Here is a 22,589-nt window from a genome sequence, read left to right as displayed (position 1 = left end):
CACACACATAGCTCCACCATTGACGTCTCTGGCCCTACCAAGTACCCCAACTAATGGTGCCTGCTTGATCTTGCACTGTGAACCTCCAAAACCACGAGACAAAGTAAACCTCTTTCCTTTCTAAGTAGCCTCTCTCAGGGGTTTGTGATAGTGATAGAAAGCTGACGAATGCAATGCTCACCCTGCAAGTGGGTGGCCACGAGTCCGCTTTGCACTGCAGGGTTGAGGACCAGAGAGTGCGACACAGAGCCTCTGTCACAGCTGGCAGCAACACAGCTGCTCCTGCTCCCCAAGCTCCTGCTCCTTTCCTCCTCCTGCCTGCAAAGACTCTGCTTTACCAAGCTCATGGTCAAAGCCAAGAGGGCAAGAGCAAGCACGGACCTCTGAAAACACAAGAAAACTAGACACATGGTGACTTTCTGTGCAGTTTTGTACCAAGCCCATGAGCTGCTGGTGCTATCTCAGGAGATTCTGACCTCGGAAAGGATTCACAGGGAGGTTGCCATTTTGGTGTGGGGAGAGAGGAGGGTGAGCTCCTTGAGATGCCGTGATGGGTGACAGTTGCCTTCTGCATGATCCCCTGTCTGTCCTTCACAGGTTGAGAGGGTGAATGTGGTCTCCTTGATGGCAGTAAGCCAAGGGCCACAGCCTGGTGGGCAGGGAGACCCAGGAGACTGGTTGCTGACTCCAAGCCTCCCCCGCTACCATACAGAGTTTCCAATAAGCTTCTGGATTTTGTCAAAATTAACTTGGGTACTTAGCAGGGCAAGTTAGGTGGGGACTGACAAAAAGAGAACATTAGATTATACTCAGGAGCTGGCATTGTGACACAGTGGGTTAAGTTGCCACACGTGAGACCGGCATCCCACATGAGTGCTGGTTTGAGTCCCAGCTGCTCTGCTTTCCATCCAGCTCCCAGCTAATGCACCTGGAAAAGCAGCAAAGGATGGTGTTGGGTCCCAGACACCTGCGTGGGAGACCCAGATGGAGTTCCTGGTGCCTGGCTTCAGCCTGGCCCAGCCCCAGCCATTGTGGCTATCAAAGGAGTGAACCAGCAGATTAACACCTCCCCCCCCCTTTCTGTAACTCTGCCTCTCAAATAAATTGCTTAAAAAGTATAAATACGAGATAAAGCCATTACAACTTGGGTGCACTCCTATCTCATCAAAGTGGGATGCTGAGTCTGAAGCATGGGGTGTGCAAACACTGGTGCAGGAGGCGCAGCTGCAAATGTTTGCACTAAGATTCGCTGAGGCTCCCTGCTCAGCTGGGTTTATCAATCACGATGGTTTTCTGCAAGGGGGACGGGACCTGCGGGGTGCGCCATTTGGGTTGAGGAGGAGGGAAGTTGGAGTTGAAAAACGTATAGATGATTTCTCTCTCTGCAAAGACTCAAGAACAGTCAGATCCCCCCCGGCCCCCGAAATCAGGAGCCAGAAAGGTCAGACAGCGCTCGTCTCTCCAGCTCCCCGCTGAGTGACGTCCCGTCGGTGGCTTGCAATCGTCAGTGTTGTGTGGGAGTATTTACACCACAGACCTCGTCAAGCGCTGCAAATCGAAACTGACTCTGCAGTTCCAGTTTAAACACTGACCACTGCCCTTGCCCCCAGCCTCCGTCACTCCTATCCAAGTCTGATGCATCAGTCCATGGTCCCTGGCATGATTCGGATCAATTAAGTCTAACAACATCACTCTGTGGCTCTAGTTCTTTCAGAAAAATCCCCAGCTCCTTAGGGTGGCATGGAAGGCAGTTGCTCCTCTGGCTCTTGCCCAACTTCTCATTTTATCTTCTGCCCCCTAAAGGCCATTGAAGCTCCAGCCATCCTGAATAGCAAGACTTGAATGACATAATAGTTGTACATATTTAAGGGGTGCAGAATGATAATCGAAGACATATGTACAGTGTGTAGCAATCACATCAGAGCAGTTAGCATTTCCATCTCCTTAAACATGTATCTTCACTTTGTGCTGGAAATCTCCAAACTTTTCTAGTCCCTTATAAAATGTTTAATATATTGTCGGAAACCGCAGTCACCCTTGGGTACTGGAGTCCTGGACCCCTGAAGGCATTTGCTGGCTTCAAAAGGCAGCAACTGAGCTTTTGAGGCCTCTAGGTGGGAGGTGGCATCACATCTGCACCCAACGTGCTTCTTAGGAGGAGGGGCCCTAATACGTCCCTCCTAGTCTGGGTTGGGACCCCAGAGGGTTAGAAGGGAGGAGGGACCCTAATACGTCCCTCCTAGTCTGGGTTGGGACCCCAGAGGGCTAGAAGGGAGCCAGAAGTGGAGCAGTCCTCAGAGACACTGAAGCCAACCCCTGAGTCATCTCCTGTCCCATCTGGGTCAAGGTTACCTGCAGCCACAGTGTCGGCCCAACTGACTGGCAACAACAGAGTGAATTGCCTTAGGAGAAAGCCATCACCACCCAGAGCCTTGATCCCTAGTTTTAGTCTAGAGTCCAGCAGCAGTAAAAAGTCAGGTAACTGTAAGACAACCTGTGCACTAGGGAAGACCAGACTGTAACAGGGGGAGACCCAGTTGGGATGCGGGTGACGGGGTTTTCAGATTCAGCCTGTAAAAGACCTGTGGATAATATGCTTCAAGATTTAAACAATAAGATGGAAAATTTTCATAGAGAACCAAAAAAAGGAAACGCATGACAATCTTAGAACCGAAAGATGCAATTAACTGACATTGAGTAATAGTTAGCGTTTATTGAACACTTCCTATGTGGCCGGGGCTGCGCTTAACACGTCACAGTCCTCAACCCAAGACACGCGTGAGGGCGGCTGCCCCCTCCAGGCCCACAGTCTGTGCGTGGAAGGGCTTTTCTTTCTAGCCCGCCCCTTTGAGGGAGTCCCTGGCCCTTCTGCTGTCACCCATGTCTGGTAGGAGGGGCTCAGTGTGCAGGGGGCAGCGGTGGTGACGTGGGAAGACTGAGCGCACTGTGCGCTCTGCTCCTACAGCCCTGCCTGGGAAGCCGGTGCAGCACTGAGCGGCCACAGCCAGGAATGAGCTGACTCAGAGAGGCCCTGTGGGCAGAAATCACAGGGATACCAACTCTTGGTGAGCTTTAACGGAACCAAGAGTGGAATTGTGGCCAGAAGCGTGAGGAGGAGAGAGCTTCCCCTTTCTCATTCTTCCTCCTCCCAACCCAGAATGAGCGGGGCTCCCTTCCTTTGGAGTCACTACAGGGTTGGGACTGGAGGGGGAAAGGGATGTGGGTCAGTACACAGGGAGAGGAGCCTGGCTCAGTACACATGGAAAGGAGTGTGGATCAGTATGTTAGAGGAGGAATGTGGGTCAGTATACAGGGAGAGGAGCCTGGCTTAGTACATAGGGAAAGGAATGTGGGTCAGTATACAAGGAGGAGGAATGTGGAAACAGGGAAAGGAGAGTGGGCTGGTATGCAGAGCAGGGAACCCAGGAGTGCATTAGGGTTGAAGGGGTTGGAGCAGTGTGACTGTTCTATCCCACCTTACCAGGGGTAAGGAGGCATATGCCATCGCTACTGTTTGAATATTTCTCACGTGCCAGGATCAGGGCTCAGTGGTCACATGCCGTCTCTCTTTAATACTTGTTGCAACTCATGGCACGACTTCTGCAATTAGCCCCATCGCACAGACAACGAAACCGCCACCAAGACAGGCTCCACACATTGTCTGAGGTAGTCCAGCTCCTAATGGGAGGGTTCAGACCCAGGTGGGCCTGAGTTCACAGGCCACGCCCCCGGGACCCCTTCCCCACATACCCCACAAACCTCCCCATGCTGGGCCACTTCTTGGGGACACAGAGGGAAAAGGGCACAGACCCAGCACAGTCTGAGAGCCTGGAACTTCTGCTCTGGAGAAATCTTTCCTTTGGAATGTGGGCCAGAGAGGAGCCTCGATACAAGGTGTGACCTTTGGCGGGACCCCATCTGCAGACGAGGGCCAGGAACAGCCCTTCCATCCCGGCCTGGCAAACCACTCCTCCTCATTTTGGGAGCAGGGCTGGTTTTAAAACTCCAGCTGGTTTCAGAAGAAGCTTAAGCACAAGGGGGAGAAGACCCGGCACAGCTGCGTGCTAGCTGCCTGTCCTCTCAGCAGGTGCGATGCCAGCATGATGTGCCTGATGATTCATGACAGTTCCAGAAACGTCAAACCCTAAGTCAACAAATTCTGGAAGTGGCAAATAACTCGGTGGGTTCCCACGCATTGCCTCCTGCAGCCAGCCCTCACACAAACAAACAGAAGCGGCTAAATGGACAAACACAACTCCCCCAAGGCCTTCTAGGAGAGATACTGCTTCCCAAATGCGTTTCAAAGCAGGCGACTCACTCAGCTTGTGAGCGCAGCGTAAGCGTGCGTACCTGCCTTTGTGCCTGTCACAACAGTCACCCAGGGAACTGACACAACTTTGCAGGAATGCCCCATCGGCCTCGAAAGAGGAGCTCCTTAAAGATTTAGGAAATGTCTGTGTAGCCTTCCTCTTTTGAGACATTTCACTCTTATTTGCATACAGCCTATGGTTTTTAAAGATTTTTATTAATATAAAAAAGAGAACAGATTTCATGTATTTCATAGGTATCGTTCTAAGAAAATAACCATACTTTCTTCCCTCCCTCAACCCCCTCCTTCCTTCCCTTCTTTTTTGTTTTTCTTTAATTTTTGCAGAAACATGATTTCAATCTACTTTATAATCACAGGCGTAATAGACCACTAATCATAACATTCAGCAAGTAAAAAGTAGGAAGACCACTGTCCCAGAGAAGTACAGACAAGGGCTAAAAGCAGTAATCCAGCCGTAAGGTGTCCGTGTGCTTCGTATGCGTGTGTTTGCATTCTGTGTTAACTGCTGCACACCCGAGCAGCTTCTGGCTCATTAGCTGAAAATGGAGTTAGACGCTGAGATCAGCTGCCACGCTGGGAGGACACACGCCTGGGCATGCCTTGGCCGATAGCCGGCCGGGTGACCTTGAGTGGGTCTTGTCCCCTTCCTGAGTCTCTCTGGGTCCTCTTTAAAGCAATGCCGGGTAGGCAATGGTGACCGCTCAGCTGCCATCAGCTCCCAGACAATGCAATCAGCACCACGTCACACAGCGATCAAGGCTTTTCTATCCATAACAGAGGAACCCGCTTGCCTTGCTCATGTCCAGAACATGACGAGGCCGGAAGTTGTTGTTTACGGAGTGCCCGCTCTGGGCCGGGAGTGCCTCCTCTCTCCCTCCTTCCCTTCCTTCCTTCCACCTGTTGGGGCGACACGACCACCGCCATTCAGAGAAGCAGCTTGTTCAGGGTCACATGGTGGCAATCAAGTGACCAAGGTGGACTCATGTCTGTCCCAGGGGTGAGTTCACACTGTGTTCCCAAGTTCGTGACTTTATGAACACGTGCCTTAGTGGGAAGGGAGTCGTTTTCAAAGCACTACCCAGGAAGGACACTCTTGAGAGCAGGGACAGATTTCAGGCCAAGTCCGGTTGCCTTCCTGTTTTTGTAAATAAAGTTGTATTGGCACAAACACAGGCTGGCTCCGTCGGTTTACAGACCGTCCCTAGCTACTTTCGTGCAATGACAACTGCATTGGGTAATCATGACCGAGACCCCGTAGCTCATAAAGCCCAACATATTTACTATCTGGTCTGTAACAGAATGTTTGCCAGTGCTTGGCACACAGTCCAGCAGGCTGTCCCCTGTTCGAAGTACACAGAGTGACCTGACACTGTCCTATGTGCTGGGAGCCCTATCACCGGGCCCTATTACGACAGGGGGACCTGTCTGCTCAGACCGGGTGCACACAGTCCCCCGGCACCTGCCAGGCAGATGAGGGAGTTGGGTTTCCATGGTGCTCTTCTTCCCAGGGACTCGAGGAAGGAGAAACAGAAATCTTGATTTTGGGGAAATTGCACAGAGGAAAAAGGGGAGGAGACCGATTACGACACTCCGTTGCGACACTCAGTGGGGTTGAAGGTGACACCAGCCAGGGTTTCTCTTTTTGGAAATGTGAGGGTATTTCCGTTTGACAGGCTGGGACAGGACGGCAGCAGCTTGGTTTGGGTGAGTGCTCACCTTCTTTATAAGCGGCGACTCTGGGTCCACAATGGCAATGCCCACTGCCTTGCCGTGGCCACAGGATGAGACTCTCCAGGAGCACCCGCAGGCACCTAATCTCCCTCCTCCTCTTCCTGTTCCATTCAGAGGCAGCCTGCCGCCCTTCTGGGAAAAGACCTTGCAGGATGCAAGCCTTCAGGTAAGGCTGGGCCGGGCCGTGGCGGACGGTGGCTGAGCCGGTCAAGGGGGAGCATCCCGCTGCAGCATCTCAGAACTGGATTTGATTCATGGAGGGATGTGCGTGATTCAGGAAGGGGCTGCCACACCCATGGCCCTTAAGGCTTGTTTTTTTTTTGTTTGTTTGTTTGTTTGTTTTGTTTTTGACAGGCAGAGTGGACAAGTGAGAGAGACAGAGAGAAAGGTCTTCCTTTTTGCCGTTGGTTCACCCTCCAATGGCCGCTGTGGCCAGCACATCACGCTGATCTGAAGGCAGGAGCCAGGTGCTTCTCCTGGTCTCCCATGAGGTGCAGGGCCCAAGCACTTGGGCCATCCTCCACTGCCTTCCCGGGCCACAGCAGAGAGCTGGCCTGGAAGAGGGGCAACCGGGACAGAATCCGGCGCCCCAACCGGGACTAGAACCCGGTGTGCCGGCACCGCAAGGTGGAGGATTAGCCTGTTGAGCCACGTTGCCAGCCAATGGCTTGTTTTTCCAAATACCCCAGACATGGCGAGCTGGGTAGCAGGCCTGGCTCACTGTCCCAGAGGCTCTGGAAGCTCCAGAAGCGATGGGCACATGCCAGGGAGTGGTGCTGGCAGAGTGGGCTGGACAGAGAAGGAGAGAGGGCAGAGCCCACAAGCCCAGACTGAGTGCATTGTCACGTCAGAGGAGCTCACGCTCCTGGCCCCAGTTTCCCCTCTGGTTCAGGAGCACTCACGGCCGGCCTGCCCTGGTTGATGGAAAACTACACAGAGAATAACATGGCAGGTGTCTGTAAGCCGTGAAGTGCCTGAAACGACCGTGATCTTAAAATCAGGTCAGCGGTCCCAGGAGCTGCCCCCATCCCTCTTGTTAACTGACAGGCGGTGATGCTGAGTGCTGTGTGCGCATGCCCTCTGCCTGTGCATCCCAGCATTGCAGTCACCTGGGGCTACTGCAGGTTTTTGGTCTGAGGCTCCAGGTCGGGACTTCATGAGCCTATGAGTGTGTGTGTGTGTGTGTGCATTCTAAGACAAGGTCCCTCTCTCCCCAGACGTAGAGCTGTCTGCTTCACACGGTTTGCCCCTTGGCTGCTGGGGACTCCTGGATATGCCCTGAAGGCCTCTGGCAGGGACCCTGAATCCCTTCAGACTGAGGCTCATCCGGGGACTAAGGATACTTAAAAAGGCCCAATGCTCATTCATGCACAGCACTTTCCTGTCTGCCCAAAAGCCCCTGTGGAGCCCCTGCACTGCTCAGAGCCGCCTGATGGGGCCAACGCTCTCAGCCACACCTCGTGGGCGAAGAGGGGGAGGCCCAGGTCAGGATCATACTGGAAAGGGCTCTGTTGGCTATGGCCCACAGCTGCCAGCCCCACTGGCAATCAGGCCTTCCCCAAAGAAGAAAGGATTGGGAGCCACAAGCAGGTTAGCGGGTGAGCCAAGAGGAAGTTGACTTGTTCCCAGGCTTGGCTGCCCTTGTTGGACCCAACAGGGCCCAGGCTGATGGAGGAAAGGCCCTCCCCTTAATCCAAGGCTTAGAGAGTCAGCTGCCATGTGCTATGTCCGTTGAATTTGTTAAGGCTGTGCCATGGTGGCCACTAGTCTCAGGTGCCGCGTTATATTTAATTTAAATGAATGTAAATAGAAGAAAAGTGAACTTCCAGATGCTTGGTCTCACTACTTACATTTCAAGAGCTCAGGAGCCGCACGTGCCCCTTGGCTACCACATCAGATAGGAGAGATGGGGGGGTGTTTCTGTGGCTCAGGAACTCCTATGGGATTTTGTGCTCCAGGGCATGCTTTGTTGAAACAGAATGCCCACCCTGGGAATCTGAGGTGAGGACCAAGGTAAAGAGAGGGGTAGAGATGGGACTGCCCACCACCAGCTGTGGGGGTTAAGCCTGTGTCTTAGGCAGCACCGGCCACAGTCTTCTCATCCATGCTATGGGCGTGCTAACGTGCATGCAAATTTCGGAAGCTCTGGGGGACACTGAAAGAAAGGTGCTGGGCCCAGGGCTTGGCAGGCAGCAGGCTGTCCACTACCGCCGGGTCCTCTTGCCTTTCAGAATCTGGGATGTTAACCAGAAGACCTTCTACTTGAGAAACAACCAACTAGTCGCTGGTTACTTGCAAGGCCCAAATGCCAAATTAGAAGGTGAGTGGTTGCCAGGAGAGCCTATGTCATGTGGGCACTGAGCTCCTCCACCCCCGGGGTGTGCAGCATTGTGGCTTCTCCCCCAAACCTTACCTGCAACGGCCTTATCCCTATGGAGAGTCTGAGCCTGAGTCTGAGGCTGGGAAGACCTGGGAAGACCTCTACCTGGAGGGCAGAGCCCAGGGCAGCCTCAAGAGGGCAGCAGTGAGGGGAGGTAGAGTCCAGTTCAAGAGCCACCACCCATAGGCACCGAGATCCTGGGGCCCATTCTGGGAGTGGCAGGAACAAAAAGTCGAGATGGACCCTGCCCCTCCTCCTGTGATGTTCAAACCCTAGCCCCACCCCAGATTAATACACAAGGCTGGACTGTGTCCCTTCCTGTGGCCATCACACTCGGCCATGTTCTGGTCCACGCTCTAAGCAAGCTGGATGAAGCTGGACGAGCTTCAACTGCTCCGTTGCCCAGTTTTCCCTATGGTCAGACAAGGGCAGTTGGATGGTGGATGTGAGGTTCTTTCAGCACCGGTACTATCCATGTCTTCCGCTCTCCGGTGCTGGGGAGTGGCGTCATCTCCATCTCCCTCCCTGCCCCATCCTGTTGTTTGCCCCTCACCTCACTCTGAAAGAGCCCCAGGCCTACCTTGCCTGTCTCCCTGGTAATCCTAGTGAACACACTGGGGCACAGAGGTTGAGGTTTTTATTGCTACGTGAGGGCACAGAGACCGCCAAGGGGGAGAGATGAGAGCGGAAGCCCCACGCTTCTGTAGAGTGCACTCCTGACTTTGTGAGCTGGGTTCCCTGTGCTGACCTGGACCACGGGCATCCTGGGGGGCAGTGAGGCAAGGGCAGAGACCACACAGAGCAGACTCTAGGCAGCTCGAATTGGGTGGTGTGCTCTGCTTGATCCTCTGTCTGGATGCAGACACAGGAAGACGGCACTACACTGTGCTTCTGGCGCTGGGCTTTTAGTGGAGATGGGGAGACGGAAGAATACCCAGGGTTTCTCCACAGTCTCTGCCTACCTTCTCTGCAGTAACCTGACCCTCCCCTCTGCTCTTCCCCAGAAAGGATAGATGTGGTGCCCCTGGAGCCTCAGCTCCTGTTCCTGGGCATCCAGAGGGGGAAGTTGTGCCTGTCTTGTGTGAAGTCTGGGGATAAGATCAAGCTCGATTTGGAGGTAAGGACCTGATGTAGATATCAAACCACCCCCGAACCCAGTGGCCTATAGCAGCATCATTCATTCTTTCTCTTGCTTCTGTGGGCTGGTGAGGATTAGCCGGGCAGTTCTGCTATGCCTGCTGGAACATGCTGGGCTCACATCTGCAGTTGCCTTCAGCAAGGGGTGTGGCTCTCCCTGGGTGTCCAACATGGTTCCTCGACCTCCAGGCTGTCTGTCCCCATCATCTGCCAGCATTCAGTGGTCAGCTTGAGCTTCCTCACAGCATGACTGCTGGCTCCCAAGAAAGACTCCCAAGAAGCCAAACTTCAATGTGCAGGTGCTTATTAAACTTCTGCTTGCCTCATCCTATTGGCAGAAGCCAGCCACGTGGCCGTCTGGTCTCAGTGTGGGAGGAGACTACATAGGGATGCGAACACTAGGAGGCACAATTCACTCGAGCCTGCCCACAGGGTCCTAGTATGCCACTCTCTTGTTCACAGGGTCCCCACCCCACTTATACCTTCCTTCTTTGAGCAAAGCCACCCATTGGGAACTTTCTCTTGCAATCCTGATCTACCCACCCTGATTAGTTGGCATCCCAACCAGACTCTTGCATTCCTGGGCCCTGTGCAATAGTAACAGGGGTACCCAGCCCTAGAAAAGATGGCTTTGTATCAGGCACTTGATAGACAAGATTTATCCCAGCTGTGTGTGGCCATAGTTGTGGTAGCACCACTTCCCTCTACATTCTTGGAGGGCAACTGCCTATTGTATGTGGAGTAGGGCTGGTTGGTGTACCCCGTGTAGCACATAGGAGCAGCCAGGACTTTCTCTGCCCCGTTCTCCATTGCCCTCTCTCCTGAGTGACCCCAATCCTGCCTGAGCACCAGCCCCCACAGACCTTGGTGTCTGCTCATGGCGCCATGCATTTACCAAAGTTACTGGCCCATGACCAGAAGGGCCAGATTCCCCAAGTCCAAGTGCGACAATAGGCTACACTCTCTCCGTGCTGTCCTCTATCAGCGTAGTCCCACGGCCACCAGTCTCCAAGCCAGTGTTTCTGCAGCACTTGCTTTGGGCAGGCTAGAGTGCTATGGCATAGTGGGAGGGGAGAAGATGGCAGCCTGGGTCTTCCCAGGCTGTCCGCTCTCACCTGCCCATCTCTTGACTTGCAGGCCGTTAACATCACTGACCTGGGCAAGAACAAGGAGCAGGACAAGCGCTTTACCTTCATCCGCTCCGACAGCGGCCCTACCACCACCTTCGAGTCTGCCTCCTGCCCGGGCTGGTTCCTCTGCACGGCCCTGGAGGCTGACCAGCCCGTCAGCCTCACCAACACGCCTGACGACTCCATCGTGGTCACCAAGTTCTACTTCCAGGAGGACCAGTAGGGCCGCCCAGACCTGCTCTCTCCACTCCCAGCTCGTCAACGACTCCAGGGGCTACCTCTCCACTCCTGCCAGAGGCAGCCTTTGCAGGGCAGACCTGTGGCTGGAGGCCCAAGAGCCCTGCAAACAGGACTCTGCCTCTCGCCCCCTCAGCCAGCCCTGCCTCCAGGCTGTCCGCAGAATTGTCTTTCTAAAGTGCAAGTTGAATTGTGATGATGCCTTCCGGATAAAACGCAGACCACCTGCCGAGCCTGACACCTCTGCTGTCCTCCTGCACCCCTGCCCCAGCTGTCCGTGCCTCAGATCCCCCAGGCCACTCACCGTCTTCCCACCGAGCGGCTCCCACACCCTGTGTTAAAGCAGATGCTGGCTCATGGGGAGGTTAAGGGTCCGTGAAAAAATGGACTTCTTGGATTTGTGTTGTGTTCGCCAACTGTATTCAGTGTGAAGGAGAGTCAGTTAGGTCCCTTCTGGGAGGGGCTGGGGGACTGCCGAGCCCCTGCATTGTGAAATAATTTGCACCCCAAGTGCAAAACAGAAAGGAACCTCCTATTCCCCTTTTTTCTCCTCTTAGTAACGTTCAAGACGGTAACGATGAACAGAAGCCTACTACGTTGGCTCCCTCACTTGCTGCCCCTTTTTGAACATCCCTGAGCCCCCCCACCCAGGCCCTGACACCATGTGCACTCCAGATCATCACAGCTGCAGGCAGCACTTCCCCTCCAGATGCCCTCACTGAGCAAGTCTGGCCCCTGGGAGCCCTTTCCTGCCCGGCTGAGGCAGGGGTCCCCGAATTGCCCCTTGACCGCCTTAGCGATGCCGACACCCTGAGGCTTGCAGGAGAGATGGCCCTGCCTCTGTCTGGTGAGCCCCGGGGGAGCATGCCGTAGGACCTGAGTGTGTCTCAGGTACCTGCAGGGCCGAGCACCCGGCCTGGCCCTAAGCAAGTACTCTGTGGATATGCGTTGTGTGGTTTGGGTGAAACGTTCTCTGCTCCTGTGACTTCAGCTCTATTTTACCATAAAATCTTCCACATACCTGCTCTCTTGGCTGTGTCCTTGGCCTTGCCAAGTGTGGCTCACGGAGTGTAGGGGAAATGGGGAGGCCAAGGAGTCTCTCGAACTCCGGGGGTCAGGGTCTGATTGCCTCCTCTGAGAATCCTTTCCTTTCGGGCCTGGATAAGAGCAGAGAAAACCACCCTGCTGGGAAGGTGTGGAGAAGCTTTGTCCACAACAGCCTCCAACAGGAAACAACACAACCATTCCATGTGTGGAATTTGCACACGATACACACAACACCCCACACGACAGCCAAGAAACTGAACGTAGCGGCACACAGCACAATCGGATGAATCTGGCCGATGTGATGTGGGGGCACAAGAATCACACGGCATGCAGAGTGGGTGATCTCATTTAGAGAAAGTTTGAATTGTCCAGCATTGAACTATAGTGTGGTGGACGCCCGGACAGATGGGCCCCAGAGGTAGACGCAGGGACATGCCTGCCGTGAATGCTGTGAATCGGCCGGCCGCCAGGAGGCAGGGGGGCAGGTGTGAGTATTTGGCTGGTCAGTAAATTGATCACTGAGACAGCCATAGGGATTAATGTATTAGATTGGATAGGAAATTTGAGAGGACTTGAGAGTTTTGAAGGAGGACCAGAGGAAGGGGAAGACCAGGAGAGGAAGGGCTTCGAGGGATTTGTGAGCCGATCACCAAGTGGTAGTAGTGCAGGAAGCTACGTTGAGTGACACCTTGACAATTTGAATTAGAGGGAGGTAGTCAGAAGTCACTGGGGGAGGTGGGGTCCAACTCAGAAGAGGAGGAGGGCAAGGGGGGGGCGCTCTCAGGGGACAGGGGATTGCAATGGGGGCCGAGGTGTCTGGGAGATATCACCCAGTTGCACAGCAGGGATCTCTGGGTCAGAGAGCTCCAGGGGGCAGTAGGCTTGGGGTTTTATGACCTGGGTTAATCCAAGGCTAGCAGGTACTGAGTACAGATTCATGGGCTTTGCAAAGCAGAAAGGATCTAAATGGCTTCAAGCCTGCTCATTTGGGCAATGTTTAAAACAATCGGATTTATAAGCGGTTGAGCTTGGCGCTGAGTGGAGTTTCGAGCTACCGGTCTGGCCTAGGGCTGCAGTAAAGAAATTAGCCACCTGGGGGCAGTGCACAGAGGCCATCTCCAGTCAGTTGTGCAACACAAGGCAGGGACGTGGCCTGGGAAAGATGGGCTTGGGCACCACGGCTCAGTGAGGCTTTAGTACAGTTAAGGGGCATGCGAGGGTGACTGGGAGGCAGGAGGGGCTCCAGGGAGAGCAGGTGCACAAGCACACGTGGGGACCGTCACGTGTATGCCTGACCAGCCAGAACACCACCCAATCACAGAACAACTCACTGAAAATTTAAAACAATTCAAGGCTTTAAGGTCTTCACAGTCTAGTCAGGTTCCCAGCCAAGTAACTAGGTGACCATTGTCAAGAACCTTCCCACACTGCCCCTCGATGTTCTCACCGCAGCAGGATGGGACTGGACGAGATCAGACAAGATCTGTGTTCTCAACAGGCTCACCTATGGGAGCTCCCAAACTAAATGATGCAGTGCCACCCTCCCCTGCTCACAGAGGCATGGATTCACTTGTCTGGGAGCTGCCTGGAGGTGGAACAAGGACCTCTGCGTGCCGGGGCCAAGTCTCTCTGCACCCCACTGCTGACTCAGGGAGGCTGAGCTCAAGTTCTCCCAGCAGCTTCTTTTTGAAAAATAAAATGTATTTATTTGGAGTCAGAGTTACAGAGAGAGAAGGAGAGACACAGAGAGAGAAATTTTCTATCTGCTGGTTCACTCTCCAAATGGCCACAATGACAGGGCTGGCCCAGGCCGAAGCAAGGAGCCAAGAGCTTCTGCCAGCTCCCCATGTGAGTTCGGAGCCCAAGGCCTGGGCCATCTTCTGCTGCTTTCGCAGGCGCATTAGCAGGGAGCTGGATTGGAAGTGGAGCAGCCGGGACTTGAACTGGTGGCCATATGGGATGCTGGTGCTGCAAGCAGTGGCTTGATCTGCTGTGCCATAACGCTGGCCCTTCTCCCAGCAGCTTCTACTTGGAGCACCTCTCAGTGTAAAGGTGGCAGATGCTGCCTCGCTTTGGAGAAAGACCCCTCACACAGCCTGAGCACGTGGTAAATTGGCTTGCAGGTAGGAGGTTCCTACTTTCTCAGTCATAGTCTGCTTAAGACAGCCTGTGAGCCTCACTACTTTTTTTTTTTTAAGATTTATTTATTTATTTGAAAGAGTTACACAGAGAGAGAAGGAGAGGCAGAGAGTGAGAGAGAGGTCTTCTATCCACTGGTTCACTCCCCAATTGGCCGCAACGGCTGGAGCTGCGCCGATCCGAAGCCAGGAGCCAGGAGCTTCTTCCGGGTCTCCCACACCGGTGCAGGGGCCCAAGGACTTGGGCCATCTTCTGCTGCTTTCCCAGGCCACAGCAGAGAGCTGGATGGGAAGAGGAGCAGCCAGGACTCGAACTGGCACCCATTTGGATGCTGGCACTGCAGGCGGCAGTTTTACCCGCTATGCCATAGCCTTACTCCTTTAAAAAAAATTGTATAAATTGTGCTGTAATAGGTGTTACATTGGGATTTTGTTTGCAAATTTGGGGGAAACAAGTAACTTTTATTTTCTCTTTATGTAATTGTGAGATCCTAAGCCACAGCAGCAGCTCTCAGCTTGCTTGATATTAAATCCACCTCCCTCAGAAAAGCTTAGGGAGATAGTGATGTACATGTTGGGGTTCTTAGCCTCAAGCCCTAGAAGTCTTAAAGAGAGGGAGAATGGCCTTTCCTGGCGTGCTGTTTCAAGCACCTGGGCAGGGGATGAGGGAATAAAAGTAACCCAAGAAAATGTGGAGCAGGGGGCAGAATTTCAGATTCCTCACTGCTGTGTTCTGGAAAGAACCTTCAGGCAAGTGCAGTAACTGGTTCAGTCCAGGCTCTCACGCTGGGAAAGGTCTAGTCTCTTCAAGATGCTCTTTGGAAAACAGGATTTTCACTCTAAGGAAAGTTCATTGTCAACCACCTAGCCATCAGGCTGCGGTCTGTTCCACTTCCGGGGTGTTTACTTCAACACGTGGGATCTGACCTCTGACGAGTACCCAGTGACTGCTGTCTATTAGCAACGTCTAGTCTCCAGAGAGGGAGGCCCAAGACGCTGTAAGGGTCTTCTGTGCTTCCATTAAAGCCCACCTCCTGGGGTCCTGTTTCCGGCGGAGGCCCTTTTACCTGGGTGTTGATTGACGTGTGGAATTAACCCACCTCCCTCCTCCCAGGGAACGCTCACCCACCATGTATGAACTCTGCACAGGAACCCAGCAGCATGCCTGCAAGGGAAGTGTATACTGGCTCGAGCTGTTAAGTGGTGGACAGAGCTCACAAAAGACAGGCTGATGGCCCTCACTCATGCCTCTCAACAAGCTTCCACCATTATCCTCTTCTTGTCCAAGGGCGGCCCCTCCAGAGAAGCCCAGCGCCTCCGATTCTCCAGTGGGTTCTGAGACGGGGAATGAGCACCACTTCCAGGCTCTTGTACCACCAGGTGGCACTCGTGTCCCCACATAGCACCCAGAATTGCCCTTCGTGTCCCTGGGTGGGGCGCTTGGCCTGTCACCATTTGTTTCAATAAAACCTACATTCCCAAGAAGCAGCAACATTTGCAGACACAATGAGCCTGATACCAGTTGAGCAAGGAAACCCAAGGCAGCCGTGTGCAGCCAAGCGGCCCCCCGGCGCCTGCTCACAACGGATGCCAAACATTTTTAGTGCCGTGTTTTTGGAGAACGGTTTTTGCTTTGTAGATGCATCATTGAACGGCCTCAGTCTTTATCTAGAACCAACTATCCACCTGACCTAAATGTGTTCCCGGAGCGTTCATCTTTCTTAAGATAAAATTGCTGGCTCTGTCGAAATAACCATTTTCCAGTTCAATCATCCACACGACGGTTTGAAAGCTATTAAGACCAAGGGTTGGCCGGCGCCGCGGCTCACTAGGCTAATCCTCTGCCTTGCGGCGCCGGCACACCGGGTTCTAGTCCCGGTCGGGGCACCGATCCTGTCCCGGTTGCCCCTCTTCCAGGCCAGCTCTCTGCTGTGGCCAGGGAGTGCAGTGGAAGATGGCTCAAGTGCTTGGGCCCTGCACCCCATGGGAGACCAAGAGAAGCACCTGGCTCCTGCCATCGGATCAGCGCAGTGCGCCGGCCGCAGCGCGCCTACCGCGGCGGCCACTGGAGGGTGAACCAACGGCAAAAGGAAGACCTTTCTCTCTGTCTCTCTCTCACTGTCCACTCTGCCTGTCAAAAAAAAAAAAAAAAGAGAGAGAGAGAGAGACCAAGGGTTGGTCCAAGATCTGACTCCTACCTCCCGCCCAGAGCCCGCTCCCAGTCTCTTGAGGAAGCACGTTTCCCGAGAACTTAGCAAAGCAAGTCCAAGGGGTAGTTTCACCTGCCAACCACATCCCCGTACATTTTTCAACCCTGTTCCCTAGCTAATCAGGAGGAATAGAATAAAACGATATCTGTGACTGCCCTTATTATCACTGTGTTAGAAAGAAACGGTGAGGTTAAAATCAGGAGGGTTTCCTTTTTTCCCATCTCTAAAGATGAATTCACTCAGTGGTCACGATCAAGCGCAGTTCTAGCACAGATCACGTAGGGCCTCATGAGGTAGGGGAGGTAGTTTAGGCTGTGAGCAATCCTGAACAATGAAAGGGTTTTAAGCTAAAGTTAAAGGAGCTGATTTGTACTGTTTAGCAAAGTATGAGGGTATTTCAAAAAGTTCATACGTAATGGAATTAAAAGACAAGTTTATTGTGGTACCAAAAATGTTGAAATCTGAGCCTATTTTCATAATACACATTATCCATGGACTTTTTTGTGAAGAAACCTGGTATGCATGCATTTCTATTTTTTTTTTTACCAAAATTAACTTATCTTTCAATCCCATTTACTACAACTTGTTGAAGTCTCTACTAGATACAATATTATATACAGATTTTTAAAAATATATTTATTTGTTTGAAAATGAAGTTACAGAGAGAGAGAGAAAAAGAGAAGGGATCTTTCATCTGTTGCTTCACTTCCCAGATGACTGCAATGGCCCAAGCTAGCCGAGGCTGAAGCCAAGAGCCACGAGTTTCATCCAGGTCTCCAACATGGGTACAAGGATGCAAACACTTAGGCCATTTTTTTTGCTGCCGTTAGCAGAGAGTTGGATTGGAAATGGAGCAAATGGGACATGAACCAGCACCCATAAGGGATGCAGGATTTGCAGGTTGAGGCTTTACCTGCTATGCCACAATGCCAGTCCCTACGTACAGATTGTTAAATGAGTAGTTCTGTGAGCTTTGGCAAATGTATCAATTCATTTAACCATCACCCCCATAAAAAGGCAGGGCATTTTATAAGTCCTGAAAATTCTTTATGTCTGTTTCTAATCAAGTCACCCACCCCATCCCACCCAAGGGATGTCCTGATTTCTAGCCCCAGATATTCAGGGTGCCTCGTTATTGGCGTGGCATCAGTAGAATCTCACAGTACCCTCTCTTTTTATTTGGCTTGCCCCTCTCTGCATAATGTCTGAGATTCAGCCGCATCGTGGGAAATCAGCAGAATGTTTCCTTCTATTGCTGAGTAGTACTCCAACTGATGACGTAGCCCCAGCACTTTGTCTGGGGACTTGCGGCTTGTTTCTAGTTTTTGTCTGCGGCAGATAAAGCAGCTATTCTTCCACACAGCGCTTTTTGTGGACACTTGTTTTCAGTGCGCTTGAATAAATGCCAAAGAGGAGAATGTCTGGGTCAGAAAGTAGATGCACGTGTCATTTTACAAGAAACTGCCAAGTTGTTTTCCAAAGAAGCCGCATCGCTTCACATTCCCATCCGCCAAGTATGAGGCTCCGCGTGTCCCCTGTCCTTGTCAGGCTTCCGGATGATCCGAGTTTGCAGTTTTGGTTGCTCTTGTGGGGATGGTTCAAACAGCAAATTATAACAAATTAGGCTTGCAGATCTTAATTGGATGGCTTTGCCATCCTGGAAGTGAGCAGAAGTCTAGACCAGAAATAATTCAGAAAGCGCCCCTTTACCACATGGGCAGGCTATATTAATAACCAGGGAAAAGGAAGTGCCCTACAGAGACAGCCTGGTTGCTTATTACTCTGTTACATCTTAGTTGAATATGGCTTGACCAGTTGTGATTGGCTGCTACTCAGCGGCTTGTTATGAGTGTAGGTTACAGTCTGTTTACGCATCAAGTTAGGTTGCAGTTCACTATGCCTGGAGAAACTTTTAGATCAAGCTTAAAATTTTTTATGTACAAAGGCAACTTTAGGCCAAACCAGAGGAAGAAGCAGTATTTCATTGAATTTGCAATAACAATATATTGAGCCTATTTTGGGTGTTTATTGATCATTGTTCATCTTTTATTGAAAACTATCTGTTAAGTATATTTTGGCCACTAAAGATTTACTTATTTATTTAGAAGACAGTGTGACAGAGAGAGAAGGAGAGACAGAGACAGAGAAGGGGAGAGGAAGAGAGGAGACAGCTTCCATCCACCGGTTCACTCCCCAAGTGCCCACAGCCAGGTCTAGGCCAAGCGGAATCCAGGAGCCAGGAACTCCATACTGGTCTCCCACCTTGGTGGTAGGGGCCCAAGCACTTGGGTGGTTTGCCACTGCTTTCCCAGGTGCATTAGCAGGGAGCTGCATAGGAAGTGGAGTAGCTGGGTGTGAACCAGCACTCTGCTGTGGGATGCCAGCATCGAAAGCAGTGGCTTCACCCTCTGCATCACAATGCCAGCGCCTTGGCTATTTTAATCAAGTGGTTTGTCTTTTCTTTTTTGATTTATGGCAATTGGATATACTCCAGATTCTTTTGTCATGTGTGTTTTTTACTATATCCCAATCTGTGATTCAAATATTTATTTCTTAATAGGTAATTTTGATGAGAAGAATTCTAAAAATTTTAATGAAATCCAATTCATCAATCCCTGTTTTTCTTCTGAGAAATCTGTGTCTTCTACACAGTTTTTTATTTTTTTCCATGTTCTTGTCTAGATGTTATTTATAGTTCTAGTTTTTATATTTAGGTCTGTTGATTTTCAAAAAATATATATTCTATTTATTATTTTTTTAAAGGGAGAGTGACAGAGAAAGAAAGAGAGAAAGAGTCTTTTGTCTGCTGATGTACCCCCAAATGAGAAAAATGGTTGGAGCTGAGCCAGGCTAAAGCCAGGAGCCTGGAACTCCATTTGGGTCTCCCATGTCATGACAGGAACCCAAACACTTGGGCCCTCTTCTGCTGCTTTCCCAAGCAGGGAAGTGGATGGGAAGTGGAGCAGCTGGGACTCGAACCAGTGTTCATATGGGATGCTGGCATTTCAGGTAGCAGTTTAACCCACTGTGCCACAATGCCAGCCCCCATTTTTAGTTGATCTTTATATATTGATGAGGAAAGGGTCAAGGTTCATTTGTTGGGTAACAGATCTACTAACATATAATCCCCATGCCATACAATTTACCCACTTGATGCATATACTATGATTTTGTTTTTACTATATTTACAGAGCCATGCAACAATAACCATAATCAATTTTATAACATTGGAGGGCCGGCACTGTGGCATAGCGGGTAAAGCCGCTGCCTGCAGTGCCGGCAACCCATATGGGTGCTAGTTCGTGTCCTGGCTGCTCCACTTCCAATCCAGCTCTCTGCTATGGCCTGGGAAAGAAGTGGAAGATGGCCCAAGTCCTTGGGCCCCTGCATCCATGTGGGAGACCCAGAGGAAGCTCCTGGCTCCTGGCTTTGGATTGGTGCATCTCCAGCCGTTGCGGCCTTCTGGGGGAGTGAACCAACGGATGAAAGACCTCTCTCTTTCTCTCTCTCTCTCTCTCTGCCTCTCCTTCTCTCTCTGTGTAACTCTGACTTTCAAGTAAATAAATGAATCATTAAAAAAAAATTCCCAGAAACAGTACCGGCCCCTCTGGGAATTATGAATAATAAGATGGACACCTGCATATACGCATGTGTAAGTTTTTGTGGGGCCACCTGTTTTCATTTCTGTTGAGTATAATCCCAGGAGTGGAATTGCTGGCTCATATAGAAACTCTATGTTTTATTTTAAAGGGCATTTTATTTAGTTTTATTTTGTAAATGTACTCGAAAGGCAGAGACAGAGAGCGATCTTCCAACTTCTGGTTCACTTCCCAAAGGCCCACAGCAGCCGGGGCTGGGCCGGGCGGAAGCCAGGAGCCCAGAGCTTCCCAAATGGGCATTAAAAGAAGCTGGATTCTTGGAAGCAGAGCCAGGTTCAAACTGCAGCACTCTGATGTGGGATGTGGGCGTTCCAAGCAGGGTCTGAACACTGCTCCAAACGCCCACCCCAGAAACTCTCTTTAATATTTGAGGAACTGCCAGACTGCTTTCCCAAGCGGCAGCCTCACCGCCTTCCGGTTCCAGGGTGGTGAATCAGAGTTCCAGCTTCCCACATCCTTACCCATCCTGGCCAGTCAGGCAGCCTGTCACTGTGGGTTTGATTTGCATTGCCCTGATGGCCTTGATGCTGAACAACTTCATATGTTTATTACCCATTTGTGTGTCTTCCTAAGAGAAATGTTTGTTCAGACCCTTTGCTGTTTTCTTTTTTAAAAATTTATTTGAAAGGCAGAATTACAGAGAGGCAGAGGCGGAGGGAGGGGGAGAGAGAGAGAAAGAGAGAGAGAGAGAGAGAGAGAGAGTCTTCCATCCACTGGTTCACTCCCCAGACGGCTGCATTGTCTGGAGCTGGGCCGATCTGAAGCCAGCAGCCAGGAGCTTCTTCTGAGTCTCCCACATGGGTGCAGAGGCCAAGGACTTGAGCCATCTTCCAGTGCTTTCCTAGGCCATAGCAGAGAGCTGGATTGGAAGTGGAGCAGCCGGTTCTCAAATCGGCGCCCATATGGGACGTCGGCACTGCAGGCAGCGGCTTTACCCGCTACGCCACAGGTCAGCCCCTTTGCTGTTTTCAAAAGTGGATTACCCTTTTTATTACTGGGCTATATAAGATGTGTATTTATATATTAGATACAAGTAGATATTTATACGTTAGATACAAGTCTCAGGGTTCATTTTTTTTAACCATACAGATATCTCGGTGTTCCAACTCCATTTGTTGAAAGGGCTTTTATTCTACCTTGAACACTTCGTCAGAAGATAAGTGAACCTATTTGAATACTACGTCTGTTAAACTGATCTGTTTTTCTAATTTATAATATCTAATCTTGAAGCGTTACTTCAGACTTCCTGAGATTTCTCCTTTGACCCATGGGCTTTTTAGAAGTGTATTTCTTGGGGTTGGCACTTGGTGTAGCAGGTAAAGCCTCTGCCTGCAGTGCCGGCATCCCACATGAGCACCGGTTTGAGTCCTGGCTGCTTCACTTACGAGCCAGCTCTCTGCTATGACCTGGAAAAGCAGTGGGCGATGGCCAAAGTCCTAGGGCCCTTGCACCTGCATGGGAGACCCAGAAGAAGCTCCTGGCTCCTAGCTTCAGATTGGCCCAGCTCCGGCCGTTGCAGTCATTTGAGGAGTGAATCGGCGGATGGAAGACCTCTCCCTTCCTCTCTCTGCCTCTACCTCTCTATAACTCTGCCTTTCAAATACATAAATAAATCTAAAAAAAGAAAAAGAAGTATATTTCTTGATTTCAAGATATTTGACTATTTTTCTAGATAGGATATTATTATTGATTACTCTTTTAATTCCACTGTGGCCTGAAAACATGATCTGATGCTTTCATCATTGAAATTTAGAGATTTTTTTTACAACCCAGTGAATGGTCCATCTTGGTGAATGCTCCATGTGCACTTGAAAATAATACTGAATGGGGGTGGGAGTTGGGTGAAGTGGCTAAGTCATGATTTGGAAAACTCATATCCCATAGCCAAGAAGGCCTGATTGGAGTCAAGTCTCCTGGCTTCTATCTGGCCCAGCCCTGGATGCTGGGGGCATTTGAGGAATGATCCAGCAGGTGGAAGATCTCTCTTTGTGTGTCTGCCTTTCTGTCTCTCTGTTTCTCTTTCAAACAAAATGAAAATAAATTTTAAAAACTCTAAGAAATAAAAGAATACTGTGTGTATTTTGCTGTTGGTGGTGTAGTACTCTGTAATGTCAGGCTGGCCAAGTTGGATGATCATGTTGTCCCAATCTTCTGTATCCTTACTGATGTTTTGTGTTCTTGTCTCATTGGCTACTGAGAAAGAGATTTTAAGGTTTACAATTATGTGGATTTTCTGTTTCCCTCTTGGTTCTCTCAAGTTTGGCTTGACGTATTTGGAACACCTGCTGTTTGGCTCACACATTTTTAGAATTATGTCTTCTGGATAAACTGATCCTATTATCATTTTAAAGTGACCCCTTTATTTCTGGTAATACTTCTGTAAAAATTATTTGTTTAAAATTAATATTAGTCTATGTTCTCATCCTTTTATTTTGAACTGTTGGCCTTCATCTTTATATTTAAAGTGTGTTTCTTGCAAACATAATATTGTTGGGCCTGGTTTTCTTAGCCTGTCTGACAGCTCTCCTTTTTATATGGAATATTTACTGTAATTGCTGATAAACTTTGTGTCTTACTATATTTTTATGTT

At 50.9% G+C, this 22,589-nt stretch overlaps 1 protein-coding gene across 2 annotated transcripts; it reads left to right on the top strand.

Annotated features, from left to right (window-relative positions):
- Positions 1-5,812: 5,812 nt before the first annotated feature.
- On the top strand, positions 5,813-11,969 carry IL1RN (interleukin 1 receptor antagonist). 2 transcript variants are annotated; one of them, XM_062208740.1, is made up of 5 exons: positions 5,815-6,034; positions 6,176-6,227; positions 8,293-8,381; positions 9,446-9,558; positions 10,716-11,969. In XM_062208740.1, the coding sequence occupies exons 2-5, from the start codon at positions 6,214-6,216 to the stop codon at positions 10,929-10,931; spliced, it is 432 nt and encodes a 143-aa protein (XP_062064724.1). In that variant the 5' UTR covers positions 5,815-6,034; positions 6,176-6,213; the 3' UTR covers positions 10,932-11,969. The 2 variants fall into 2 exon arrangements, with proteins under 2 accessions (XP_062064723.1, XP_062064724.1); XM_062208739.1 differs by having other exon boundaries at positions 5,813-6,227.
- The last annotated feature ends 10,620 nt before the right edge of the window (positions 11,970-22,589 follow it).

This window comes from Lepus europaeus, chromosome 13 (assembly GCF_033115175.1).
Source record: "Lepus europaeus isolate LE1 chromosome 13, mLepTim1.pri, whole genome shotgun sequence".
Lineage (NCBI taxonomy): Eukaryota > Metazoa > Chordata > Mammalia > Lagomorpha > Leporidae > Lepus > Lepus europaeus.
The sequence above is the reverse complement of the archived record's forward strand: the minus strand, read 5'-3'. Positions and strand labels throughout refer to the sequence as shown.